At 43.6% G+C, this 15,818-nt stretch overlaps 1 protein-coding gene across 10 annotated transcripts in view; it reads right to left on the bottom strand.

The window, feature by feature from the left end:
• mycbp2 (MYC binding protein 2) overlaps positions 1 to 15,818 on the bottom strand; it is a 265,465-nt gene that overhangs the window by 130,881 nt on the left and 118,766 nt on the right. For all 10 annotated transcript variants that reach the window (XM_031805789.1, XM_031805791.1, XM_031805794.1 and 7 more), the window contains 5 exons: positions 15,431 to 15,558; positions 4,011 to 4,237; positions 3,839 to 3,922; positions 3,513 to 3,609; positions 2,937 to 3,129 (listed from right to left, as the gene is read on the bottom strand). In XM_031805789.1, the coding sequence (XP_031661649.1) occupies positions 2,937 to 3,129; positions 3,513 to 3,609; positions 3,839 to 3,922; positions 4,011 to 4,237; positions 15,431 to 15,558 (729 nt within the window). The remainder of the gene's footprint in view (positions 1 to 2,936; positions 3,130 to 3,512; positions 3,610 to 3,838; positions 3,923 to 4,010; positions 4,238 to 15,430; positions 15,559 to 15,818) is intronic.

Below are 15,818 nucleotides of genomic sequence, written 5' to 3'. Positions count from 1 at the left end.
GCATCAATGCCTTCCTCTTGCAGGAACTGCTGACACACTCCAGCCACATGAGGTCTAGCATTGTCTTGCATTAGGAGGAACCCAGAGCCAACCACACCAGCATATGGTCTCACAAAGGGTCTGAGGATCTCATCTCGGTACCTAATGGCAGTCAGGCTACCTCTGACGAGCACATGGAGGCCCCCCAAAGAAATGCCACCCCACGCCATGACTGACCCACCGCCAAACCGGTCATGCTGGAGGATGTTGCAGGCAGCAGAACGTTCTCCACGGCGTCTCCAGACTGTCACGTCTGTCACATGTGCTTAGTGTGAACCTGCTTTCATCTGTGAAGAGCACAGGGCGCCAGTGGCGAATTTGCCAATCTTGGTGTTCTCTGGCAAATACCAAACGTCCTGCACAGTGTTGGGCTGTAAGCACAACCCCCAACTGTGGACGTCGGGCCCTCATACCACCCTCATGGAGTCTGACCGTTTGAGCAGACACATGCACATTTGTGGCCTGCTGGAGGTCATTTTGCAGGGCTCTGGCAGTGCTCCTCCTGCCCCTCCTTGCACAAAGGCGGAGGTAGCGGTCCTGCTGCTGGGTTGATGCCCTCACACGGCCTCCTCCACGTCTCCTGATGTACTGGCCTGTCTCCTGGTAGCACCTCCATGCTCTGGACACTACGCTGACAGACACAGCAAACCTTCTTGCCACATCTCGCATTGATGTGCCATCCTGGAGGAGCTGCACTACCTGAGCCACTTGTGTGGGTTGTAGACTTCGTCTCATGCTACCACTAGAGTGAAAGCACCGCCAGCATTCAAAAGTGACCAAAACATCAGCATGGAAGCATAGGAAATGAGAAGTGGTCTGTGGTCCCCACCTGCAGAACCACTCCTTTATTGGGGGTGTCTTGCTAAATGCCTATAATTTCCGGGCAGTGATGGATATTTAACAGTCTGATGGCCTTAGACGGAAAAACAGCTTCTGTCTTCTCGGTCCCCGCTTTGATGCACCTGTACTGACCTCGCCTTCTGGATGACAGCAGGGTGAACAGGCCGTGGCTCAGGTGGTTGATGTCCCTCAGGATTTTTTGGGCTGTCCTGTGACAATCGGGTGCTGTAGGTGTCCTGGAGGGCAGGCAGTGTGCCCCCGGTGATGTGTTGGGCAGACCGTACCACCCTGAAGAGCCCTGCGGTTGCGGGCGGTGCAGTTGCTGTACCGGGCGGTGCAGTTGCTGTACCAGGCGATGATTCATTCCAACAGGATACCCTCAGCTGTGCATCTGTAAAAGTTTGACGGTCATAAGAGCCACATTTCTTCAGCTTCCTGAGGTTGAAGAGGCGCTGTTGTGCCTCCTTCACCACACTGTGTGGGTGGACCATTTCAGATTTTCAGTGATGTGTACGCCAAGGAACTTGAAGCTTTCCACCTTCTCTACTGCTGTCCCGTCGATGTGGATAGGGGCATGCTCCCTGTTTACTCAAGTCCACCATCAGCTCTTTCATTTTGTTGAAGTTGAGGTTATTTTTCTGGCACCACTCCTCCAGGGCCCTCACCTTCTCCATGTAGGCTGTCTTGATGATTGATGATTGAGTTGGAGGTGTGCATGGCCAAGGAGCGGGGCTGAGCACGCACCCATTTATAATTCATTATTGTCTGTAGACCCTGCCACATATGTCTAGTGTCTGAGCTGTAGAATTGCGACTCCACTTTGTCTCTGTACTGACGTTTCACCTGTTTGATTTCCTTACGGAGGGAATAACTACACTTTTTTCCCAACAATATTCCCAGACAACTTGCCATGGTTAAATGTGGTGGTTTGCGCTTTCAGGTTTGCGTGAATGCCGCCATCTATCCACGGTTTCTGGTTTTAATAGACACCGCTATACACTTCCTGATGATCGCAGGCACCGTGTCAATGTTAACGTCAATGTTATTCTCTGAGGCTAACCGGAACATATCCCAATCCGTGTGATCAAAACAATCTTGAAGCATGGATTCCGACCGATCGGTGTTGAGACCTTAGCACAGGTACTTCCTGTTTGAGTTTCCGACTATAGGAAGGGAGGAGCAAAAGGGAGTGGTAATCTGATTTGTCGAAGGGAGGGCGGGGTAGGCCCTTGTCGGCGTCTCGAAAAGGCGAGAAGCAGCTGATAATGTTTTTCCAAAGCGTTATGTCATTATAATGCAGTGAAAAAGTTACTTATTGTCAGCTCGTGCACGTCTTCACGCAATGGCATAAGTTGCATTTCATGTAGCTCTTATCCCTTGTGCTAACAGCTGACCATTTTTGTTACTTTCACTTGCTTGACACATTTTGGTTGTAATGCCTAATAGTCTCCGGTTTTCTCATCGTGTCCCGTCCTCTTGTCATCCTTCAGCATCGTTGTGGAGTACAACAGCTGTGCCGGTGCCTTATTTTGCGCAGAGGGAGGGAGCTCACATCTCACTTTGTTCTTGGTGCTGGCCAGGCTTGTTTTCTTCGCAAACAACTTGTTACAGTGAATTACAGCGAAGTGAAGAAATTGTCCATGGTGAAATGTCTCCCCTTGCCAAGGTTCCACAAGCCTCATCACCACATTCTCCGACACTTAATCACCTGCTGCCCAATGTGGATATTTTCCCAGATATTGAAAGTCGTTCAGCAAGTACAATTATGCACGCTCTCACTGTGTAGCCTACTCTAAGTTGGACAGAGTAGGCATGACTTAAAAATTAGCAGTCAAAATGACGGTTCTATTGTTAAAGCTGACAGGTATAATGGTTTTATTACTTGCTATGAGCCTTTAAAATGTAAGGCTAATAATGTGTTAGGTCTCTCTATGTAGTAAAATCCTTGGCATCAACTTGGATTTTTGTGTGTGTGTGTGTGTGTGTGTGTTCGAGGATGCTTCCGTGCCTGCAGCATATGTGTGCGCGTTTGTGCACGTGCATCTTTGTAACCCTACCAGATATGGGGAAGATCTCACAGATGTAGACGCGGAGCAAGCGCAGGCAGCAGGTCCCTACAAAGCGCAGGCGCTCCAGGTCCAGCAGGGTGGCTGTGTACTGGAAGCCTTTCAGGGCCCTCAGCTCCTCCACCCCCAGCACCAGGGTGGTCCAGCTCCAGTGGAGGATCCTCAGCAGGGACTCAAAACACTCCTACAGGGAGAGGGGAGGACAACTTTAGTGCATGTTTATTACATGTTTACTACAGCTTTACAACCTATTCATGAAATCTTCACTAGCAACATCCTAACTACTACTGTATAACACTCCAGGGTGATGTTCATTATGGCATGCAATTGAAAAGGTTTTAAAACATTTTGCAACTGAAAACTAAAAACGAGTGTTTCTTATTGTACAAGTCCAGGTAGTTCCTCCCTGTTTAACTACATTTGATTCTGTTTGGTGACTGATGAACACAATTCAGGAGTTAAATTGGTAATTCCTAAATAAGACAGGCCTGTGTATTGATTCTGGGGTCTCTGTGGCCTTCCTGGGAACAAGTCTAGCTTGGGGAAACACAGGCGTACGGTTCGTACCACTGAAACGGTCCTGGCGAAGGAGCGTTTGAGGATGTGAACCGGCTCACTGGTCTGCTGTTTCCCTTTGGCTACGATGCCATCGTTCGACGGAAGCCTGGAACAGTAAAACAACCAAATCACATTCCCATTACAAAGCTTGTTACTTGAAGTTCATCGATATACATTTCATGGGTCACTATTTCAGACATGAGAATGATGGTGCAGACAGACATGGCAGCTCTGCTTCTAACTCCTAAGCAACTTTTGCTACACCCGCAATAACATCTGCTAAATATGTGTATGTTACCAATAAAATGTGATTTGCATGTAGGAAAATTACTTGCCTGTACAAGAGGTGAGGTATTTGACCTGCGTTCACATCGGTACCGTTGTTTGACTTCTTGGAGCTCTTGAACTGAAAGACCACACTGCAAAAGAGTGTAGGTCGACATTATTCACAATGACAATGAGGATATCTTTTGAAGTAACTGTATTTCTACGAACTACAATAGTAACCTGTCATCTGTGGTGATGGTGGCCTGTCCGTGGGAGCCACAGTCTGAGCTGGGCCCAGACACCTGGGCCCATGCCACGTACCACCAGCCCAGCTGCAGCAGCACCGGTTCGTCAAACATCATGGCGTACTTCTCCCTGGCAGCGCAGTCATAGGCCAGGACGTCAGTCTCAGCCAGGAGGTCCCCATCCGTCTCATGGTCTCCACCATCAGGCCCCAGCTCTAACAACTGCACAGTAACAACATAGCAGTCAGCCTTACTAGCAGAACATGAATAGTCCTCTATTCGGGCTGTGGTATAATTTGAACTATTTGCTAATGTGTTCAATATCACAGAACCTAGCAATATAAAGATTACATTAATACATTGATAAATAAATAAACAGTTGACACTAGTATACCTACTAACCTTGATAGTTGAAGTGTACTTCAACAACTGAGATTACATCAAAATAAAGGAAACACTTGAGTCGGGGTTGGTATAGACCGCGGCAAGTCAAATTCAAAACCTTTTTCAAGCACTAATATTTATTTTCAGGACCATCAATTTGTAATAGTTCATATTATGCATTATTTTCAGAACAATCCATTTGTAATAGTTCATATTATGCAATTGTTTCTAGTCGCCACCAGATGTCAGGATATTGCCACAACCGCATGAAAAAAATGACTTAGTATTTATCACTACCTTACACAAGTTCTCCTCCGTAATAGGTAATTTCACTACTTATTTAAGACGAGTGGTAAGTCATTCCTGATCATTTGGTAATTTGAGTAGTGATGAGCAGAGTATTGGCACATGCCTACTGATGAACACACATTTCTTATTTGCAATACAATACAATTCCTATTCGTATTACTACACAATTGCAGCTTAATGACTGTTTTTATTGGGCATTTGAGAATCTACTACTTAACAGCCACGAAAAATCTTCTTACTGGCAGCTTTAGTGTCGGAGGTCGTGAAAAGAGCGGGTGGGCTGTATTTGTATTTATTTAATGGGATCCCCATTAGCTGTTCTCTTCCTGGGGTCCAAACACACCAAAGCACCCACATTACATAGAGAAGAAAATATAAAACGGTGAACTATGTTTGTACTGAATGAGCTAAAGATAAAACAGTACATCCTATAACATCCCTACACCACCACATTGTGACGGCACTGAATTTTTCTGAACCGTCTCAGTGCTTCTCCTTCCAATAGGGCACTTTCCCTTTAATTCCCAATTAAATAGCCAGCATCAGCTGCGCAAAAGTGGGGTTGTGATGGAGACGTGAATGAGGATGTGTTCAACCCTCAGTTCCGAAGCTTCTCTATTCCGTTTGTTTTGTTGCCGTTAAACGTGTGTTTTGTAGCCTAAGAGAGTTTACCCAGGTTCGGATCCACTCTTTGCGTCCGTGGACTACACCTCTCAGTTCTTCGTGGCCTTTCTCCGCTGGAGATCTGTTGGCGGATTGGATTGTCTGACTGACCGACTGACTACCACCTTTTTGTATACAGTATTTCATTTGTTTTGATGTGATGTATACGGTGATGATTTATGTAGTTAGTTGTAGTTGAGGACTTAGTAAGAGTTGATACGCTTTAAAGTTCTGTGGTAAAATAATTGTTATATTGATTGTATGATTAATACTGGGTTTACGCTACACTTGAATGAATGGACAAACATTGCGTGACAAAAGTCACTTGAGTTCACTGAACTCCTTTACCGGGCTGGACTCTTTTTTAGGCCCGAGGTACAGGACATTTCTGGAGGAACCAGAACTCATTGTGTTATATTATTATATGTGTGTGTAATCATTGATGTTGCTAATACAACCCACGCAAAAGAATATAGTTGTTTTTGAAGTTCTTTCCAATGTTTTAAGGGTTTATGAAAAGTGTATTTCCAACCTGACTTTTGCATACGTCCTTTGTATTGGTGTAGACTTGACAGACCAGATGGGACTCATTCCCTCCCAAACCAAAAGGAGAAACCAATGTTTTCTCTGGTAGGCACAACCTACCTGGCACCCCTATAAATAATAACCTCAAGTCAAAACCGCTACAACATATCCACAACACAACACGTTCAATACCACCACATATCCACAACACGTTCAATACCACCACATATCCACAACACGTTCAATACCACCACATTTCCACAACACGTTCAATACCACCACATATCCACAACACGTTCAATACCACCACATATCCACAACACGTTCAATACCACCACATATCCACAACACGTTCAATACCACCACATATCCACAACACAACATGTTCAATACCACCACATATCCATAACACAACATGTTCAATACCACCACATTTCCACAACACGTTCAATACCACCACATATCCACAACACGTTCAATACCACCACATATCCACAACACGTTCAATACCACCACATATCCACAACACGTTCAATACCACCACATATCCACAACACAACATGTTCAATACCACCACATTTCCACAACACGTTCAATACAACCACATTTCCACAACACGTTCAATACCACCACATATCCACAACACGTTCAATACCACCACATATCCACAACACAACACGTTCAATACCACCACATATCCACAACACGTTCAATACCACCACATATCCACAACACGTTCAATACCACCACATATCCACAACACAACACGTTCAATACCACCACATATCCACAACACGTTCAATACCACCACATATCCACAACACGTTCAATACCACCACATATCCACAACACGTTCAATACCACCACATATCCACAACACGTTCAATACCACCACATATCCACAACACGTTCAATACCACCACATATCCACAACACGTTCAATACCACCACATATCCACAACACGTTCAATACCACCACATATCCACAACACGTTCAATACCACCACATATCCACAACACGTTCAATACCACCACATATCCACAACACGTTCAATACCACCACATATCCACAACACGTTCAATACCACCACATATCCACAACACGTTCAATACCACCACATATCCACAACACGTTCAATACCACCACATATCCACAACACGTTCAATACCACCACATATCCACAACACGTTCAATACCACCACATATCCACAACACGTTCAATACCACCACATATCCACAACACATGTTCAATACCACCACATTTCCACAACACGTTCAATACCACCACATATCCACAACACTTTCAATACCACCACATATCCACAACACGTTCAATACCACCACATATCCACAACACGTTCAATACCACCACATATCCACAACACGTTCAATACCACCACATATCCACAACACGTTCAATACCACCACATATCCACAACACGTTCAATACCACCACATATCCACAACACGTTCAATACCACCACATATCCACAACACAACATGTTCAATACCACCACATTTCCACAACACGTTCAATACAACCACATTTCCACAACACGTTCAATAGCACCACATATCCACAACACGTTCAATAGCACCACATATCCACAACACGTTCAATAGCACCACATATCCACAACACGTTCAATACCACCACATATCCACAACTGGTTCAATACCACCACATATCCACAACACGTTCAATACCACCACATATCCACAACACGATCAATACCACCACATATCCACAACACGTTCAATACCACCACATATCCACAACACGTTCAATACCACCACATATCCACAACACGTTCAATACCACCACATTTCCACAACACGTTCAATACCACCACATATACACAACACGTTCAATACCACCACATTTCCACAACACGTTCAATACCACCACATATCCACAACACGTTCAATACCACCACATATCCACAACAAAACACGTTCAATACCACCACATATACACAACACAACACGTTCAATACCACCACATATCCACAACACGTTCAATACCACCACATATCCACAACACGTTCAATACCACCACATATCCACAACACAACACGTTCAATACCACCACATATCCACAACACAACACATTCAATACCACCACATATCCACAACACATGTTCAATACCACCACATATCCACAACACAACACATTCAATACCACCACATATCCACAACACAACACATTCAATACCACCACATATCCACAACACAACACGTTCAATACCACCACATATCCACAACACGTTCAATACCACCACATATCCACAACACGTTCAATACCACCACATATCCACAACACGTTCAATACCACCACATATCCACAACACAACACGTTCAATACCACCACATATACACAACACAACACGTTCAATACCACCACATATCCACAACACGTTCAATACCACCACATATCCACAACACGTTCAATACCACCACATATCCACAAGACGTTCAATACCACCACATATCCACAAGACGTTCAATACCACCACATATCCACAACACGTTCAATACCACCACATATCCACAACACGTTCAATACCACCACATATACACAACACAACACGTTCAATACCACCACATATCCACAACACGTTCAATACCACCACATATCCACAACACGTTCAATACCACCACATATCCACAACACGTTCAATACCACCACATATCCACAACACGTTCAATACCACCAAATATCCACAACACAACACGTTCAATACCACCACATATCCACAACACAACACGTTCAATACCACCACATATACACAACACAACACGTTCAATACCACCACATATCCACAACACGTTCAATACCACCACATATCCACAACACGTTCAATACCAGCCCACATATCCACAACACAACACGTTCAATACCACCACATATACACAACACAACACGTGCAATACCACCACATATCCACAACACGTGCAATACCACCACATATCCACAACACGTTCAATACCACCACATATCCACAACACAACACGTTCAATACCACCACATATCCACAACACGTTCAATACCACCACATATCCACAACACGTTCAATACCACCACATATCCACAACACGTTCAATACCACCACATATCCACAACACGTTCAATACCACCACATATCCACAACACGTTCAATACCACCACATATCCACAACACGTTCAATACCACCACATATCCACAACACGTTCAATACCACCACATATCCACAACACGTTCAATACCACCACATATCCACAACACGTTCAATACCACCACATATCCACAACACGTTCAATACCACCACATATCCACAACACGTTCAATACCACCACATATCCACAACACGGTCAATACCACCACATATCCACAACACAACACGGTCAATACCACCACATATCCACAACACAACACGGTCAATACCACCACATATCCACAACACAACACGTTCAATACCACCACATATCCACAACACGTTCAATACAACCACATATCCACAACACGTTCAATACCACCACATATCCACAACACGTTCAATACCACCACATATCCACAACACACGTTCAATACCACCACATATCCACAACACACGTTCAATACCACCACATATCCACAACACATGTTCAATACCACCACATATCCACAACACAACACATTCAATACCACCACATATCCACAACACAACACATTCAATACCACCACATATCCACAACACAACACATTCAATACCACCACATATCCACAACACAACACGTTCAATACCACCACATATCCACAACACGTTCAATACCACCACATATCCACAACACGTTCAATACCACCACATATCCACAACACGTTCAATACCACCACATATCCACAACACGTTCAATACCACCACATATCCACAACACGTTCAATACCACCACATATCCACAACACGTTCAATACCACCACATATCCACAACACGTTCAATACCACCACATATCCACAACACAACACGTTCAATACCACCACATTTCCACAACACAACATGTTCAATACCACCACATTTCCACAACACGTTCAATACAACCACATTTCCACAACACGTTCAATACCACCACATATCCACAACACGTTCAATACCACCACATATCCACAACACGTTCAATACCACCACATATCCACAACACAACACGTTCAATACCACCACATATCCACAACACGTTCAATACCACCACATATCCACAACACGTTCAATACCACCACATATCCACAACACGTTCAATACCACCACATATCCACAACACGTTCAATACCACCACATATCCACAACACGTTCAATACCACCACATATCCACAACACGTTCAATACCACCACATATCCACAACACGTTCAATACCACCACATATCCACAACACAACACGTTCAATACCACCACATATACACAACACAACACGTTCAATACCACCACATATCCACAACACGTTCAATACCACCACATATCCACAACACGTTCAATACCAGCCCACATATCCACAACACAACACGTTCAATACCACCACATATACACAACACGTTCAATACCACCACATATCCACAACACGTGCAATCAATACCACCACATATCCACAACACAACACGTTCAATACCACCACATATCCACAACACGTTCAATACCACCACATATCCACAACACGTTCAATACCACCACATATCCACAACACGTTCAATACCACCACATATCCACAACACGTTCAATACCACCACATATCCACAACACGTTCAATACCACCACATATCCACAACACGTTCAATACCACCACATATCCACAACACGTTCAATACCACCACATATCCACAACACGTTCAATACCACCACATATCCACAACACGTTCAATAGCACCACATATCCACAACACGTTCAATAGCACCACATATCCACAACACGTTCAATAGCACCACATATCCACAACACGTTCAATAGCACCACATATCCACAACACAACACGTTCAATACCACCACATATCCACAACACGTTCAATACCACCACATATCCACAACACGTTCAATACCACCACATATACACAACACAACACGTTCAATACCACCACATATACACAACACAACACGTTCAATACCACCACATATCCACAACACGTTCAATACCACCACATATCCACAACACGTTCAATACCACCACATATCCACAACACGTTCAATACCACCACATATCCACAACACAACACGTTCAATACCACCACATATACACAACACAACACGTTCAATACCACCACATATCCACAACACGTTCAATACCACCACATATCCACAACACGTTCAATACCACCACATATCCACAACACGTTCAATACCACCACATATCCACAACACGTTCAATACCACCACATATCCACAACACAACACGTTCAATACCACCACACAACACGTTCAATACCACCACATATCCACAACACGTTCAATACCACCACATATACACAACACAACACGTTCAATACCACCACATATCCACAACACGTTCAATACCACCACATATCCACAACACGTTCAATACCACCACATATCCACAACACGTTCAATACCACCACATATCCACAACACAACACGTTCAATACCACCACATATACACAACACAACACGTTCAATACCACCACATATCCACAACACGTTCAATACCACCACATATCCACAACACGTTCAATACCAGCCCACATATCCACAACACAACACGTTCAATACCACCACATATACACAACACAACACGTTCAATACCACCACATATCCACAACACGTGCAATACCACCACATATCCACAACACAACACGTTCAATACCACCACATATCCACAACACGTTCAATACCACCACATATCCACAACACGTTCAATACCACCACATATCCACAACACGTTCAATACCACCACATATCCACAACACGTTCAATACCACCACATATCCACAACACGTTCAATACCACCACATATCCACAACACGTTCAATACCACCACATATCCACAACACGTTCAATACCACCACATATCCACAACACATTCAATACCACCACATATCCACAACACGTTCAATACCACCACATATCCACAACACGTTCAATACCACCACATATCCACAACACGTTCAATACCACCACATATCCACAACACAACACGGTCAATACCACCACATATCCACAACACAACACGTTCAATACCACCACATATCCACAACACGTTCAATACCACCACATATCCACAACACGTTCAATACCACCACATATCCACAACACGTTCAATACCACCACATATCCACAACACGTTCAATACCACCACATATCCACAACACAACACGTTCAATACCACCACATATCCACAACACACGTTCAATACCACCACATATCCACAACACATGTTCAATACCACCACATATCCACAACACAACACATTCAATACCACCACATATCCACAACACAACACATTCAATACCACCACATATCCACAACACAACACGTTCAATACCACCACATATCCACAACACGTTCAATACCACCACATATCCACAACACGTTCAATACCACCACATATCCACAACACGTTCAATACCACCACATATCCACAACACGTTCAATACCACCACATATCCACAACACAACATGTTCAATACCACCACATATCCACAACACAACATGTTCAATACCACCACATATCCACAACACGTTCAATACCACCACATTTCCACAACACGTTCAATACCACCACATTTCCACAACACGTTCAATACCACCATATTTCCACAACACGTTCAATACCACCACATATCCACAACACGTTCAATACCACCACATATCCACAACACAACATGTTCAATACCACCACATATCCACAACACAACATGTTCAATACCACCACATATCCACAACACAACATGTTCAATACCACCACATATCCACAACACAACATGTTCAATACCACCACATATCCACAACACGTTCAATACCACCACATATCCACAACACGTTCAATACCACCACATATCCACAACACGTTCAATACCACCACATATCCACAACACGTTCAATACCACCACATATCCACAACACGTTCAATACCACCACATATCCACAACACCTTCAATACCACCACATATCCACAACACGTTCAATACCACCACATATCCACAACACGTTCAATACCACCACATATCCACAACACGTTCAATACCACCACATATCCACAACACAACACGTTCAATACCACCACATATACACAACACGTTCAATACCACCACATTTCCACAACACGTTCAATACCACCACATATCCACAACACGTTCAATACCACCACATATCCACAACACAACACGTTCAATACCACCACATATACACAACACAACACGTTCAATACCACCACATATCCACAACACGTTCAATACCACCACATTTCCACAACACGTTCAATACCACCACATTTCCACAACACGTTCAATACCACCACATATCCACAACACGTTCAATACCACCACATATCCACAACACAACACGTTCAATACCACCACATATCCACAACACGTTCAATACCACCACATATCCACAACACGTTCAATACCACCACATATCCACAACACGTTCAATACCACCACATATCCACAACACGTTCAATACCACCACATATCCACAACACGTTCAATACCACCACATATCCACAACACGTTCAATACCACCACATATCCACAACACAACACGGTCAATACCACCACATATCCACAACACAACACGTTCAATACCACCACATATCCACAACACGTTCAATACAACCACATATCCACAACACGTTCAATACCACCACATATCCACAACACGTTCAATACCACCACATATCCACAACACGTTCAATACCACCACATATCCACAACACAACACGTTCAATACCACCACATATCCACAACACAACACGTTCAATACCACCACATATCCACAACACACGTTCAATACCACCACATATCCACAACACATGTTCAATACCACCACATATCCACAACACAACACATTCAATACCACCACATATCCACAACACAACACATTCAATACCACCACATATCCACAACACAACACGTTCAATACCACCACATATCCACAACACGTTCAATACCACCACATATCCACAACACGTTCAATACCACCACATATCCACAACACGTTCAATACCACCACATATCCACAACACGTTCAATACCACCACATATCCACAACACAACACGTTCAATACCACCACATATCCACAACACGTTCAATACCACCACATATCCACAACATGTTCAATACCACCACATATCCACAACATGTTCAATACCACCACATATCCACAACACAACATGTTCAATACCACCACATATCCACAACATGTTCAATACCACCACATATCCACAACATGTTCAATACAACCATACAACAATATCACAATATGTGCGTATGCATGTGTCTCTACCTTTGTTTGTGTCTCTTCACAGCCCTGTTGTTACATAGTGTTTTTTTCAGCTGCATTTGATTCTACTGCTTGCATAAGTTACCTGATGTGGAATAGAGTTCCATGTAGTCATGGCTCTATGTAGTAGTGTGTGCTTCCTATAGTCTGTTCTGGAATTGGGGACTGAAGAGAACACTGGTGGCATGTCTTGTGGGGTATGCATGTGTGTCAGAGATGTGTGTGTATTTTAAAACAGACAGCTTGGTACATTCAACAGAGATTGACATGCATGTCATTAATGTTAGCTCTCCGTGTACTTTTAAGGGTCAGCTGTCGCTGTAGTAGCTAACGTGTATAGTGTTGAGTCATCCGCATACATAGACACACTGACCTTACTCAAAGCCGGAGGCATGTCGTTTGAATTGATTGAAAAAAGCAAGGGGCCTAAACAGTTACCCTGGGCAATTCCTGATTCTACCGAGATTATGTTCGAGACGCTTCCATTATAGAACACCCTCTGTGTTCTGTTAGACAGGTAACTCTTTATCCACATTATAGCCATAGCACATATGTTTTTCCAGCAGTAGACTATGATAGATCATGTCAAAAGCTGCACTGAAGTCTAACAAGACATGCCCCCTCATTTTATCATGCATTGGTCATTTGTGTAAGCGCTGTGCTTGTTGAGTGTCCTTCCCTATAAGCGTGCTGAAATTTGTCAATTTGTTTATTATATCTGGTCGAACACTATTTTTTCCAGAAGTTTATCAAGGTTTGGTAACAGGCTGATCGGTCGCCTATTTGAGCTAGTAAAAGGGGGCTTTACTATTCTGGGTAGTGGAATGACTTTAGTTTCCCTCCAGTGCCTATTAAGACACTGTGTTGGTGTTTCCTTTATTTTGGCAGTTACATTTAGATTGGTGATAGCTTTTGGGTGTGAGAACTGTGTGGCAGCCGTCAGTGCTGTGGGTACTACACATTGGTGGAAATGGGATAAATTACCATCTTACAATGTCAAACATGTATAGACCTAGCAAAAAGAGCAAGAGGAAATGCAGTCCATTTGCTAGTGTCCCTCCCTGCCACTGACCTTGAGCTTTGCGGTGTACTCCCCACGGCCCCCGAACAGGCCCAGTCCCCCCAGTAGGATGTCCACATCAGAACAGAAGCGGATGGCCTCCACCGAGTGGGCAGAGTAACCCCAGCCGCCCCCGTGACCTATGACATTACACATGAAGTTGCGATGACTCAGGCTCTGCAGCATCATCATCTGTGCTCATAACAATACAATGAGGTTAGTTTTATTAGAAGTGCCCAGTCACTGCAATATGATATAATGAAACACAAGGTACTCAGCTGTTGAAATACTTTTTAATGCATCCTTGAATTATAATTTGGGTTATAATTTTTTGTAGTAATCCTTGATTTTTTTTTATGTATCACTGGTGATAAAGTATATGTAATGTTGTCTCTGGCTG

This window comes from Oncorhynchus kisutch, linkage group LG26, assembly GCF_002021735.2.
Source record: "Oncorhynchus kisutch isolate 150728-3 linkage group LG26, Okis_V2, whole genome shotgun sequence".
Taxonomy (NCBI): domain Eukaryota; kingdom Metazoa; phylum Chordata; class Actinopteri; order Salmoniformes; family Salmonidae; genus Oncorhynchus; species Oncorhynchus kisutch.
Note: the sequence above shows the minus strand (reverse complement) of the source record. Positions and strands in the feature narration are given on the sequence as shown.